The 15095-nt window shown below is 42.2% G+C and overlaps 1 protein-coding gene across 4 annotated transcripts in view; it reads right to left on the reverse strand.

The window, feature by feature from the left end:
• Window positions 1-1727: 1727 nt before the first annotated feature.
• LOC126869684 (lachesin-like) overlaps window positions 1728-15095 on the reverse strand; it is a 283334-nt gene continuing 269966 nt past the window's right edge. For all 4 annotated transcript variants that reach the window (XM_050626532.1, XM_050626529.1, XM_050626530.1 and 1 more), the window contains one exon: window positions 1728-14939. In XM_050626532.1, coding sequence (XP_050482489.1) covers window positions 14830-14939 — 110 coding nt within the window. In that variant the 3' untranslated portion in view covers window positions 1728-14829. The remainder of the gene's footprint in view (window positions 14940-15095) is intronic.

The raw sequence follows: 15095 nt of genomic DNA on the forward strand, positions 1-15095 counted from the left end.
ACGGCGAGAGGAAACACAAGAGGAAACGTTTGAAATAAAATTTCACCTTTTCTATTAACCTTCTTCCAAGCGACGTTCTGAAATAAGCTGCTTCGGTCCTTTTATAACGCGTTGTAAAATAAAGTCGCTCTTATCCCTAGACGTACTGGATTGTCGAATAAAGTGGCCGTTAACCACGTTAGGAGGGGCAGCTTTCTTCTCTTCGTTCGACGTAGCTCGATTTTGAAAGCCAACGGCCAGATGCGACGCCACGGCATATCGTCTCGTCCTCGTTTTAAACAAACTACTGCCTTTTGCCCATCGGTTTACGCAGTGGTTCTCGGCCAGGCAATATCCGACCTGATCGATCAACTTTATAGGAAATAACGCTATATGAGAGCTTTTAACGAAGCCAGGTTCCTTCCGCCTATATAAGAAGAAATCCTCGAATCCGCTAGGACAGAGCTGAAAGACGGAAGTCGCGATGTTTTACATCGATCGGATGATCTGATATGCTTCCTCGCGCGGAAGGAGCTTAAGGGCCAGGACGATGATACTTTGACGAAGTCGATTGATCCGCGTGGCTGTCACCGATGCTTTTACGTCTCTCGAAAATACTTCGTATCCAATTTCCTTTCTTTCTTTTCCCGATTCGTCCTTTTATCCCTCGTTCTATAAACATTCGTAATCGAATTTACATCGGTTAATACACACGTGTCTTAATTTTGGGAGGAAAATTCGTTGAAAAATTCTACCATTGGAATTGTTTTTTCATTTTGAAAGGTGTGCTGTGCGAGCGCAATGGCGAAAGACATCGTTGTGCAGCGATGAAATTCTCTGTTTCGCGACCATGTTATTCGGAACTCAATTTCGGGAAACAGTGCGGCGTGTCGTAAAGCGTACGCGTGTTCAATACTTTATATTTTTAGTCAGCACTAAATTGTCGACGAATTTGCATAGTGTATCGACAGTAATTGCACCGAATGTGAATGGCGCGACAGTAAATTTCTGCAATTCAATGAGGTATAGCTTGTACGTTATTTCCCCGAATATACCTATCATAATGTACACGAGACCAATAATTTTCAGTGGCTTTTAAACGCACTAATCCGATTTCTCTTTCGAATTTACACGATTACACGCGAGTCGCAGTTACGTAGAATTACGTTACGTAATAACAAATCAGATGTTTGCTGGAATTTTTATTTTCTCTATACGAAGGATGTAACACGTTCGCTCGACAATGCGCGAAATGCGGGTTAATTTAATACAATACGAGTTGGAAATATTCTCGTTGTCGTAAAAGTTTCGAGCTCTTTTGTAGCCCTGTAACAGAAATAATATATTACCGAGGCTTTGGAAACGGAAGCTTAGTAAATTCACTTCGTTTCATCTCTTAATCCGAAGTATCGTTGGTTCACACGTGAATATTATGCTTATGTATTTCATATAAATGAAATATAACCCAAGCATGGACGCACTGTTTTGCACAGTTTTGTAGGCGGATCAGCGTTGTCATTGGGCCTGATTACAACTGTTTGTTAATTAGATTCAATTCGAATACACTATCATTTTACAACTTTGTATCTATACTACCGCAACTTTCCTATACATAAATTACGATAACGAAGTGGTCATACAAATTTTGATTTAACATTTCGAAATTCTGTTAACTCGATCGGAAACGTTCTCGATTCTGCCTCGTTCTGTAGCAAGGTATAGTTCAGGAATAAAGAACAACGTGTTCGTTTGGTTTCTGTATCCTTTTATTCGTACAGTCCTAGATAAATTTATCACAATAAGGGAATTATGAAAAATGTACAATAATACGGACAGAAAACATATTCCCATGGAAAACCGAAAGGAAGGACCAGCCATCGGTAACAATATCTCGCTGGGCTCTTTTCTCTTATTCTTTTTTTTTTTTTTATACACTTTTAATTGACATAACGTCCCGCTTGAAGTGACGAAATAAAAAAATCCGCCGATTCTTTCTCTTTCTTTACACAGGTCAAAACACAATCTATACTTACATGTTAAATGTAGCAACATTTAGAGTAACACTACGCAGCGAGTTTATGTGCACATTAAAAGCGATTTTCGGTGCTTTTCTTTATTTTTGCTCGTTTTCTTTTCATCGTTGGCGTTCAGGTGTATCCTCCTCTCTAGAGATTCTCTTTGGCAGATCTACGGTCGCTGGGTTTTCTTTAGTTTCTCTCTTTCTTACGCTTCTCTACGAACTTTCTCTCGATCGTGCAACGATCTTGTACGGATAGACTCGTCTAATTCGTTCCGAAATCTCTTTCTTTCCTTATATAAAGCGTAAAAAAACATTTTTAAGAAATTTCGCTAGAGAGAATATTCAGGAATAATTTTTGTTTCCCGGAACGAATATCTCGAATCTTGAAAATTTTCTAATAATTGCCGCGATCCGCTATCGCGAGCTCTTCGTTCGCGGAATTCGTTTCCAATTTATTTGACACCGACAGACGTTAAATATATTTTCCTTCAACGTCTTTGCGACGAATCGATTAATAAAATACTTTCTCGCGCCGACACCCGGTGTGTTTCATAAAAAAGGGAGGATCGTACGAAATTGGAGAAAGCAATCGTTAGAATTTGTTTTCGCGTTCGCACGAACAAGAAGGAAGGTGAAAGATGGAGAAATATAGAGACAGTGGGAGGAGATAAGAAGACAAACGTCGTGGCAATTTTGCCGATCTCGCGTTTCGTTTCCATCCTCTCGACGATTCTTTATAATTATTTACGCCGTTAGTTAATCTAAGCAGGTTACACCTTCGTTTATGTATATTTATTTACAGGAACACAGTAAACGTTGCCAACCACAAAATCAACCTTATCATCGGTTTTAAAGTTCTACTAATCTCTTTGCATCGTCTCTTTGGTTTCGGTTCAACAGTAATAATCAACAACAAGAATCGCTTTTGCGTAAACGAGATTGGTTTTGTGGTATTCGGCAGTATTTGCCTATGAGATACGAGACTTACGACGACATAATTAGTTATTGTTAATCTCCTTATGGCTAGTTTTCTTTTTTTCGCTTTCTTTCCCACACCTGTACGTTCCTCGTTGAGTTTCAACGATCGTTCGCCCTTTTAGTCGCTACAGCCATAGGGCGCAATTGGAAAATAAATAAAGAAACACACTGATACGTCTAGCTCGTCCGTCGATAATTATTACGTTTGACAGTAAACTAGTTTATTGGATTTTTCTGTCGACTACGACCTTCTCGAACTTCCAAAGGAAGTAGGAAGGAACGTAGTGTTCTTACCTTATGCTGCGTCTACAGTGACGTTCGCCAACAGTTCACGAACAGATTGTAAATCACGTTTGTCGACGATGCAGCGATTTTCGCGAGGGAACGTGTGAGCGAGCTCGTAAGCGAATAGCGAATACTGTTTATCCAGGAGACGAGACGCTGAAAGATCTGTCCACGACATTAACAATTCGCGAACTGTTCGCGAACAATTCTCATCAACGTAGACGCGGCATTTATCGTTTCTTTCGCTTGCGCTCTAATTATACACGAAGAGAAACAATTTACGTGCTTAACCAAGTTATTTTAACACTAGAACCACCGACGATTAAAATACGACACTCGTAACAAAGGATGAAATTGAAGAACGAAAAGGAAGAGATACGCGTTACACGGCAAAGAGCAAGACTTTATCCGTATAATTTGCCAAAAAGCTATATATACAAATCTCCTGAAACATACGTATTTAAAATATAACGATTAATATGAAAAACCATGGGTCGATCTATTTTGACCGCTCTGGTAATTCTAGCGTTAGCATTCAACTTTTCAAATATAATCGTACGAAATAGAAACAATCGTATGGAGACGGCTGTAAGTATCGCGAGAGACGTATTCGCGAATCCTTCTGTGTTCGACTACAGGGTCATGGGAACCAGCAGGCCATTCATTATTCAAATAGCCGGCTAACGTAGCCGGATATCCGCTATTCTATCACGTTCCTCCCTCTCTTCCCGAACTTTCGGTATCGACTGGGTTATCCACCCGGCTCGTTTGTTATTGCAGGAAACGAGCGCGATTCTCGATTCGTATGCATCGTAAGTGCATGTATTTACGTGTTATGCGCATGTATGTATGCATGTATGTATGTATGTATAATACGTATACTTGTATGTATATATGTATGTATGTATGACTCACGTATTTGGCACTTCTTATGTGATCGATTATTTACAGAGATTTCGCGCGTCGAACTCGTATCGAGAAGGTTTCTCGACAAGACCGGGAATCGATACGAACGGTTCACGCGAATTCACGCTCCCCCCTTTCTTTTATTTATAATGTTTATACAATGAATCTGGAACTGAAATTTATACACTGAGCTATTTACAATTCACCTTACATCCTACGTCCCGTAGACGATCAAAACGATGGCCATTTCAAGCATCCTCTCGAATATTTTCCATCGATTCGATCGTTTTGTTCGTCCACGAGGTACTTTTGCCTCGGGGACTTTCGGTCGTCTAATAATATAATTTATAAACCTTCGTTCGTCTCCCGTTGAGCACCGAAAGTGTTACTTACCTCGAGTCGCGGTCCTTACGTAAAACATTCGATATAATATAACGATACATTAAAGTATAAGCAATAATACTTTCAACTTGTTTCACAATTTGCCTATCGATGGATCGGTGCAATTGTATTTGCAATTTGTGCGCCAACCTTTGCGAGGAGAGCCGCGTCTCGCGAAACAACGAGATTCCTTCGGAAACCTATGTCGTTTTGAAAGCGATTCGGGAGAAAACGAGTAGATACGAGGAATTATCCCTAATGATCTTAAAAATCAACAACAAACGGAATTTATTATTACTCCTCGATATCGTGCAATTTTCTCCTCTCGTGTGCCTGTGAAATCTTCAACTTTCGTACGTCTTGCTGTCAGATAGAACGAGAATGGTATACGAAATAGCGAGCGATATTTTTGGGCCGAATTATCAAATCACGATAACATTGTTTTTATATTCAATTGTAAAAACAACACACTTTTTGGTCCAAGTATTTTACACAGTGCCGTGCGTAACCCCTTCCTTCTTCAAGGTTGCATAAAGTCTTTCCTATTGTTTCATAGATTTCGCAAAAAAAAAAAAAAAAAGGAAAAACGGTAACAAAGAAAAGCAGATTTCGAGACAATCGTTGGGCCAGCGAGAGGCAGCTTTTATCCAGGAATTGATAAAACGGATAGTTTCGGAATTCTCTTAGCTTTACTGCGAAACGTGAACGACGTTAAGGGATTTCGACGCTTTAACGATCGAACGATTGCTCTGTGTCTCGGCCTGCTCGTTGAACAGAAGTTCGGTCCCGGTGTAGAGAAACACCGGAAACTCGAAACATTCCCGCGGAAGTCGGTCGATGTGAATCTGAAAGCTCCTCGAAAGCTCCGAGGGATCAGCGTGTCTGATACGGCCGTGAAATAAATTCGCCAAGTTCGCGGAAAACTTGGCCCGTGTAGATGAAGTTCAGCTCGTAACTCCCCGATCTTCCGAGTACGCTGCGTGCTATCCTTAAATCGACAGGAAGACAAAGCGGCCACCTTTCGTCTTTAAATCAAACTTTCCGATTAGGCGAGACGAGAGCCATCTCTTCGACCAGTTCCCCGAGGAACTTAAACGTCATACATCTCGCAGCATTTCTATTATCGTGATACAACAAGACTTTGATAAACGTCTGCAACGTGCATCTCGTTTCAACCTCTGGATTTTTGCCTCGACGATAAACAAAGAGGTAGGAAGCTTTCTATGCCTTTACGGTGCCGGTGAACATTTTTATCGTGAGAGGCTCGTAACTCGATAGACTGAATTCAGTGGCTGTTTATAATTTTGCCATAGTTGCAGACACATTGCGGATGTTAATGGAAAATTTATATTTTTATCGGATAGAGAGGTGGAATTTATACGGTGACTCGATTAATTTCCTAAATGTTATAACGTATACTTCGCATCGGACGTTTCGTATATTTTCGCGTACTAATGTGTATTCTGCATGTTTAAATTCTCTGCAAATGCATAAATATCCTCAGGCTGGATATAAATCTTCGTAACTAACCACGTTTACGTTGATATATTTCTACGAGATTGAATCTCTCGATACGAAAGTATTTATTTTACGTGTTAGACGTAAAGACGATTCGGCGCAGCTTCGCTTCTAACCGCGACCGACCGAAGCGTAACCGCGAGAGTAATCGTTCCGTTTATTTCGTATTACATCGTGACGGAAAAATCGATCTAAATTAGAAAAAAATACGCAAGTAAAAAAAACTCATGGAAATCGACCTGTGCGTGTTGTAATTAATGACTATCTGCCGATGTAATTCTTACCCGGTTACGATATTTAATATAAACGACAGACTGCATTGTGTCGGCGTCCTGGTAGCGAGATTTATCGTGTTATTCGCCGATAGTTGTAGAGGTGTACAGGCAAAGGATAGCTAGTTTTGTCGTAGCAATCTGGCAATTATGAGGCGCAGGGGTTGCCCGTAAAAGTGTCGGCCCGTGGGTCGGCAACCTCGGTGCATCGTAACTCAGGACAATAGGTGTCCCACCGTGGTTCAGTAGAGGTGGTAAATCGGAGGTCGGACAATGTTTGGCGAGGTACGTGGTGCGGCCGCTGCGATAACCGGCAATACTTTTACGGCCGTCACCCTATTATGAATGGGCCGTGTTAAACGAGGCGGGAAAAGCTCGCAAGTACATCGCAAAGTGATGATACAGACTGTGTATAACAGGATCTCTCCACCCACACTGTACGACGATCTCTCTTTCTCTCTTCCATTTTCACCCTTACCAACGCTACTTACTCTCTCTCTCTCTCTCTCCCTCTCTCTTTATCTCTCTCGTTTCAACTTAGAACGCCAAACCATTTTGTCGTTTCTACCCAACTTTCGTTCTTCTAGCACCGCGTGTGTTCGCGTTTCTGACGGGATCGTCGTGATTCTCGGTGGAACGAGTACACATTTATGACGCCCGATGCAGTTGTACCCTGCGTATACAACGATAAGGATCAGCGGGGTTGAATTTCGCAGCCTGTTTGTAATTTAAATATTCGTGGCTCTTCCGTTCTTCCTTGCCGTTTTGTGATAACGACACGGTGACGGTGAATTTTGTAAGAAATTCTTGGACGATTCGTTTAAAGCGATATAAATTCGATAGCAGTTGCACGAAGAGCATTTCTCGATGTTTTTTCTCATTTTATTTTTTTTACGCGATCGAAACTAGACAAGATATTCCTCCGTAGTAGCTGCCTCTGTATTCTCTCTTTAATCTCCGATATCCTGTTTTTCCGGTAAATATGAAATAACGAAATACGAACAGTGGCCTCGTTTTGTTTCGATATGTATGGGGTTAGTTTTATTGGTTCTGCCGGCAGCGGTGGGTGATTAAAACTCCGGATGGATTTTAAAGATATTTCCCGGCCAAGTTTTTTTCATATTAATCCCGCGAACGCGGTCCCACTAAAAAATTTCCCAGCTGTCTCTGATTTTTATTAAAAATAAATTTCGCATAATGCAAATTGCGAATTCAACGGGATTTCATAACAGCGAACCTACTTCCTTCCGACGTTAAATAAGCGAAACGAAATTTTAGACGTGGTTCGTAAATGAATTTCCTTTCCCGTGTCGATAGAGAAATCGCTATAGAAATCCAATCCAATGATCACAGGTGTGAAATAAAATTCGGCTAACCGATTTCATCGGAGCTGAGTCACGAAAGAAATCAAAGGAAGAAGCAACAGATTGGACACGTTTCGCAGACAATACTTTCGCGGCAGTAAATTTTGCCACGAGCGGCACGTGTTAAACCGGACGAGAAGAGTTCGCGGACCGTAACACAGATTATGTATAATAGGATCCGATTTTAACTGTATCGTGCCTATCCTTCCATCTCTCTAACCTCTGATTTCATATTATATATACAGCGGCTTGTCCGATTCCGGTCTGTTACATTTCTCAGAAGTATTATTATGCTGATTCGTACACAACCACGAAAATCACTATCATGCAAATACGCTTACGCTGGCCAAGTAATTTAAATCGATCCTTTTGTTTCGCCACTCGCTTTTCAAAGCCCGGTAATTTCCACGAAATTCTACGCTCTTGTTTCCCTACAGAGGAACAAAACGATCTAACCCAGCAGATTTCTGCCGCAATAAAAAGCTACGGATCGGTTTACGTTCCGCCAAAGTTGCCTTCGTTTCTCTCTCGCAATTGCTTTTTACCTTGGCATTTTTTGATCGCAGATAGACGAAAGGATATTTTTGTAAGGTAACAGAGACTATACTAAACATGGCCATCGTTCGTAAAAGTTTCTCCGGTCTTTGAGAATACCGCGATGAAAAGAAATTTCCGCGTGATATCTCGTCGTAAAGTTAAATACTTTCAACTTTTTTCTCGCGTGGGTCGCGAAGGAAGGCAATAAATTCCCAGGGAAACGTAAACCTTTGATTATTGTGCGGATCTCGGTCGGTTTTCAGTCCGCTTCGAATTTTCACGTTTGTTCAACGAGTTCGACGGCAACGACCACTTCGTGCCATCGTTCCATCCACCGAATCGTTTCTCCTCTTTTACGTCGTTAATTTGAAATTAACGTTTGGTTCGAGAAGCTACAGAACCGTCAGACGGCCAAGTTCAAAATGATTGTTCGCGAAACGTTATTACGAATTTAATATAACGAAAAAACATGACGAATACATATATTTTAAATTGAATTAGCGGCGATATTTGCGCTTTGAAACGGAATAAAATTTACGCGGTACCGCGCGTTATTGCATTAGTAATACGTTCCGTGTCGTGAAAGCGACGATATAAAATATTACTCGTCGTAAATTCCCTGAAAAATGAAATATTCTAATATTAGCACTAGAAAATACGATTGATTCCTCGGAAACCAAACTGACCGACCTCGATGAAATTGATCCAGCTTCTATCGTAACGCAATTAGGCGAACATTAGCCATGAATTTTTTTCACTGTCCGACACACGACGTTTGACCATGCGCGTAACACGTTTAAAATACCAATATACCGGCGGCCGAACGAACTTCTTACTCGAACTGAATTTCGGCCAGAAAGAAGCATATTCAGCGGTTTATGATAGTCATTGAGCTTAATTTGTATAAAATGTTAAATAACAAATATATTTAAAGCGAAAGGATTAAAAAATCATTGGAGCGGAAGTAATTTTGAAATTCATCGAACTGGATAAAAAATTTCAATGATCGTCCAATATAAAATTTTCTCGTTAAATAAAATCGTTAAATTTCAATCTAGCTCGCGATATAAAGCAGAGAACGTTAAATATACAGCGTCGAGCTGTTCTCTCCCTCTCTGTCTGTCTGTCTGTTTGTCTGTCTCTCTCTCTCTCTCTCTCTTTCTCTCTTTTCTGTAATTCAACATAGAGAAAAGCACGATCCACGAGGACGACCATTAGTCTCGGCTTCGTTGTTGTTCGCACTGTTGCAATTTTCTGCTTATTAATCGGACCGCGTGTCACGGTGAACGAGCATGATGTCCGCCTTCGGACATGCATGCAGAAGGATAAACGCGCGCCTCGGCGATCGCGTGCGAACGCGTTTCTCGTTTATTTTGCATCGTGGAATGCATGTTGGACGGGAACGTTTTCGGACGTGATCACGACGAGAAACGGATGTTCGTGTCGCGGTGAATAACGGGAAATTTAACGGTTGGTTCTTGGTAATCGACAACTAATCGCGACTCGCAAAAAATAATATACCGAGGATAAGATACGAGCGGAGGATAGAGAGCCTTAACCGTGCCTCGAATCTGGGTTAAGTTTGGGTTATCATCTACTTAAGAGGTAATTTACATAACCTGGATTCTTTGCCTCGTCGAGGGCTTGGTTCTTACGTAAACTAGAGCTAACTTCGACCAGCCTTAACGAACTCTACGTCGTTTTATGTAATCTTGCAATAATAACGCGTTTTGTAATAGCAATTTTTCAATAGAAATCGATCTTCTTAGATTATAATACAGCTGGAAATTAAAGTGGCAGTAGAGAAGTGCGGCAGTAAGTGATTTATGTTGCTGGTCCATGTAAGATCGTATATTGTATTATAAGAGGTATTTGCACGACGTAGATCATTCTTAATGAAAGACTGACGTTGATTGGCTTCTGTGCCCTCCGTGTATTGTCGATTGTTATTGTCACTCGTTATGACATCCATGACACGAACCAATTTTACTCCTCGCTAATTTTACAACTCCGTTGTGTCGCGTGTCACATTATGTGTGTCATCGTTCCATTGCTCTACTCTTTGATTTCCAGAATCATCTCGTAGAGTAATTCTATTGCCGTTTAATATCGGTGAAGCAGTGCGACGAAACATCCGCCAATCGATGTATTAATTTCGTGTAACGGCCGTGAAATAGAATAACGGCTGGCAGAAAGAGAGAGAGAGAGAGAGAGAGAGAGAGAGAAAGAGAGAGCTGTGAATAAAATTCACGTCGCGCGTGCACCAGACGATACACGGCTCCTATCCGTGCACGCATCTAAATAGGGAGGTGTGTATTCTATCGGCGCGTGCACGGGCCGCGGACGCGGCAATACACCCGTGGCGTGTAACGACGTCACCGAGCAGTATCTCTGTTACGCCTGGCTTGCCGTGGACTGTGGCCGCTCACGCATCGCTTAACATAATCCCCCATCCGACCAGGACTACATAGATTACGAAATGATACCTCTGAAACGCGTACAATTATATTGGCGTGAGATATTTCGCCCGTGCGCGCTGTTTCGTGGTTCGAATCTGAATGCCTGTTCTCTTCCCCTGCGTGACGATCGTCTACCCGTTTCGGCCAGGAATCTCCTCGACACGGACGAACGTCGAAAAGCTGTTGGCCTAATTCGTTGTTCCGATCCGTGTAATCGATCAGTCGCGACGATATCTTTGTAGAAAATCCACGATTGTCTCAGTTTAAGGAAATTCAGGCGAATATCTTGTATAATATCGGAAATTTGAATGGAGATATTTTAGAATATTTTACGACGAACAGGTAAATAGAGATGTCTTGATTAAATCGTTGGCGGCGGTGGTAATTACAGCAGAACCGTAGAGAGGATCGTATAATGTAGCTGTTCGGTTGGTTCGTGGTCCGAATTCGAACGAGTCTATCGTTCGACTGTGTCGGAGCTTTGCGTGGCGCCGCGTTGACGACGCTCGCTCGTGAAAGATAAATCTAAAACGGCGCACTAATTCGCCATTTCATTTAAATGCTAATCCGAAAACAGAGACCAAGCCGTTGAACGTTTCTCGATGCTCGAATCAGTCGTCTCGCGGTTTTCCAAGGAAATTTCCTCGAGCATCGCGTACGAGTTTCCACCGCGCTTTATCTCTCGTTCTCGTACATTAAACAAGAAATCACGTTTCTCTGCTTCTTCGTTCTCTTCTTTCCCTCTTCTCTCTCTCTCTCTCTCTATCTTTCGTTTTTTCTTCTTTTTTATGTCGATGTTTTCGAAGAATCTTTATTCCAGGATCTCGGTATTCGGCGAAAGATACCACCGTACCGTCGGTATCACCGATAAAAGGGAACTTTTCAATTTCGAAGTGAGCCAACTTTCCAGTTGCAAGACTTTCCGACCGAATGATACTTTATCGAAGCCCTTTTCGCGCGATCGAAACTTTTCATACTGGCTTCCCTGAGCCGCTTGCGTGACCGACGAACGGAGTTATCCAGACCAGACACACAAATGGTTTCTACCGATTCGTCCGGAAGCAGAATTATGCGTCAACCAGCCTACTACTGTTACTACTACTACTACTACTACTACTACTACTATTACTAGTACTGCTATTGCTATTAATTCCATGGCGTAGCCTCTGTTCCCTGACTTTTCAACCTGGTTTTCCTTCCAATGAAAACGTTTCGTCGTTGCAAACCGGTGAAATAGAATCCACGGCCGAAACTCGGCTTTAATTTTTACGACGTTATACGATTTCCGGAAACCAACAAACGACAACGGAAACGAATACGTTGTGGAACGTGTTGCGCGATAACGTAGAAGATCAGGGAGCCTTGAGATGTGAACAAATTTTTCGTACTAGCGATATAAATCGTTTTATAATTTTCATCGTCGAGTAGCCGATGTTTCGTTATTGGGCTCCGTGAAATTAAATTACTGGCAAAGCACCTGACCGGTTATTAATATTTGCGTTTCGTTACCGACTGGATTATGAAATGTTAGCTCAATTTCGAATTCACGACCGTCTCTGACAGCCTACGAATCAACGTTTTTCGATTAACCAGGGCCTACACCGACGTTGGTAGACGATTCGTTCGCCAGTCACGCCCGGGAATTGAATTCTCCGTGTCGTTTGATGTCTTTGTGTCTTCTTTCGGTAATTAATTCGAGCGGCTAGCGTATTTCAATTTGGCAGCTTCTCACAGACGATATCGTGAAACCCAATTACATGTCACGTGCCGATTACACGATCGGTAATGGAAAGTTTCTTAATTACAGGGGCCACGAGAATTAATACGTTCGTTTGGAAATCATAGTAATTTCGGTCTTTGAGAGCGCGTCAGGCACGAGCGCGCCGAGGGAAAACGCGCGGCTGGCTTCATGAAATGTTTCACCGGCCACTTCAGCGACACTTTTGTCGCGTTAAAATTAGAAGCGAGCCTGTTTCGTTTCAATTTCCTCTTCGTGTATCATTCACGATTGCGGCATGGATTTTTAATGTATTTCGATAAATTAGTAACGCCATCCGCGGGCCAGCGTTGTCGATGAAACAGCACGAAATTCGAACGCCGGATGCCCCATTCATCGAGGAATTTTCAACGCGTCCCGCGAATTAAAACGCAACGAAGAAATTAATTTCGACCGACGCGATGGTACGCGTTAATATTTGCGCTGATATTAATCGGGAAATCAGGGAAAAAGGAAAAATTGCAAAACGGGCGAAAAATATGAGAGTGAACGAAAATAAAAAAAGGGAGAAAATGAGATGAAATTTGTGAAAGTTGAAGCGAGTTGGGAGGAAAATCAGCGAGTTGCCGAGGTTCGTGAAATTTTTTGAGAAACGAGAACCAAGTTTCCGCCGTCGAGCAACGATCCAACGAACCGTTTCGATAATTGGATTCTCCGGTGGCGACCGTTTTTAAAATATCACGAAAACCATCGTTACGTTCCTGCCAACCTTCGTGATTTCGCTCGCGAGGACACGAGCGCCATTTTTCACGTGCCGAAGCATTAATCAAATTCCCCCTTCTCTCCCTCGAGGGTTATCTACTTGAATGCTACTTCCTGGTCGCGCTTGAAAAGTCTCCGGCATCGCAGATTCCATTCAGCGACTTTCCTACGCAACCTACGCAACCTACGCAACCTACGCACGTACCTCCCCTGTCTTTAGGGACACCTTGTTTCTGATCGCGGCCACGCCGTGTTTCGCTTTCCAGTTTTTCACCTCCTCTTCCTTTTTCCCTTTCCGGTTGATCGCGTAATCTGCGAGATTTATCGAACAACATCGCGTTTTTCCCCAATTGGAACGGCGATGCCGTTTTAATTGACGCGATATCGTATGTTCTCTGTGTAACGTCGAACGAGGCAACATGGAAAACGCTCGCGTATCGCAAGGAGAATCCAGAGTTCGGTCTGTTTTGTTCACCTGCGCCAAGTATGTACTCTCATAGGACAGATTTATCATTTTGAGCGTTGGGGAGAAAGGCGGTCGAGCTCCGGCGAGTTTGATTGTTTTCGGAATTTATCGCGCTACGTGTTAACCCCGGAGTATTTCGATGAAAAGACCTGGAGATGGTTTTCCTAGAGCTCCAACGTTTGTCTTGTTCTTTTTTCTTTTTTTTACTCATATTTTAGCCTTGACTTATCTCGTCACGATACCGTGCTCCGCTCGGTATTTGCAACTTTATTTCAAATTTTCAAAGATCGAGTTAACTTTCCATTTCTTGCAAATTGTAGAAGAAGGAAGAGTTTACGTCAGCCGGGACTGTTATCCTTTGCCTTACGCTGGACCATCGAAACAACGTAAGTGTTATCGATTTTCATTACGATTCTCTACCACGGTTTCACATGCCTCTCGAATGATAGAATTATGAAAATTGCATGCCATCATGTATGGTTGTAAATCATTACCATAAAACACTGTATAGAGGTGAAAAATAAAAATTCGAGAGACATCGACGAGCACCATATAAATTTCTCTCTAATTGCATCGATTAAGTACAGGCTCGCGGTGCAATGTCATATTGCTGCTGGAAAACGGCTCGTTTCCTGTTCATACGTCATTACTTCCGACAAATAATTTACCAAGATAATTCACCTCACAATAAATATCTGATGCTAATTAAGCCCGTAATCCAGCGGCTGCCGATACATAATTCAATTACCCTAATTAATATTCGATTGCGATTAACAATCCAATTAAAGGTATACAACCCGGCTGACAAATAATTTCGTCTGTTTCCGCTAATGTATCGCATCAACCGTCAATCTAATCGCAAATATTAATCCAACATATCGTTTCGTTCCTTTCATAGAACAAATAATTGTTCTAGATATATCCTAGCGCAAAATTATTTCGTTATTACTTTTACTATCCTACCTATCAAATTGCCATTAACGAAAAAATAAAAAGGGCACTCTCGTTTTCGTCTCGTTGATAGATTACGTTCGATACGCTAATATCGTATTTCGCATATACATCGTATTCTGAAGCGCGGCTCTCCGCTGCGAGTAGATCGAGATGCAAAGGTCAGGCACACGTACACAGGGCGCGACAGAACGTCCTGGACGAACATGGTCCACGTTTTTCGTGGTCCATCTCCTAATTCGCCGTCTGGGGCACGTACGGGGGCATATAGGGCCCCGTGAGGATATACTGCACCGCTACCACCATCAGTTGCGGGGCACTCCATCTTATGATGTACGCGCTTCCTGAAACAGAAATGCATTTTCCTCGTTACTTCGTAGCCGCCTTATGCGCTCGTAGCCGGCTGAGTGCCGTGCTTCTGTTCCACGATAAAAAGATGTAGAGTGCACGTGTTTGTTCGTGTGTGTCTCTTACACGTTCCGGTTATGCATCGTATACAA

The sequence above is a fragment of the Bombus huntii genome, chromosome 9 (assembly GCF_024542735.1).
Source record: "Bombus huntii isolate Logan2020A chromosome 9, iyBomHunt1.1, whole genome shotgun sequence".
NCBI classification, from domain to species: domain Eukaryota; kingdom Metazoa; phylum Arthropoda; class Insecta; order Hymenoptera; family Apidae; genus Bombus; species Bombus huntii.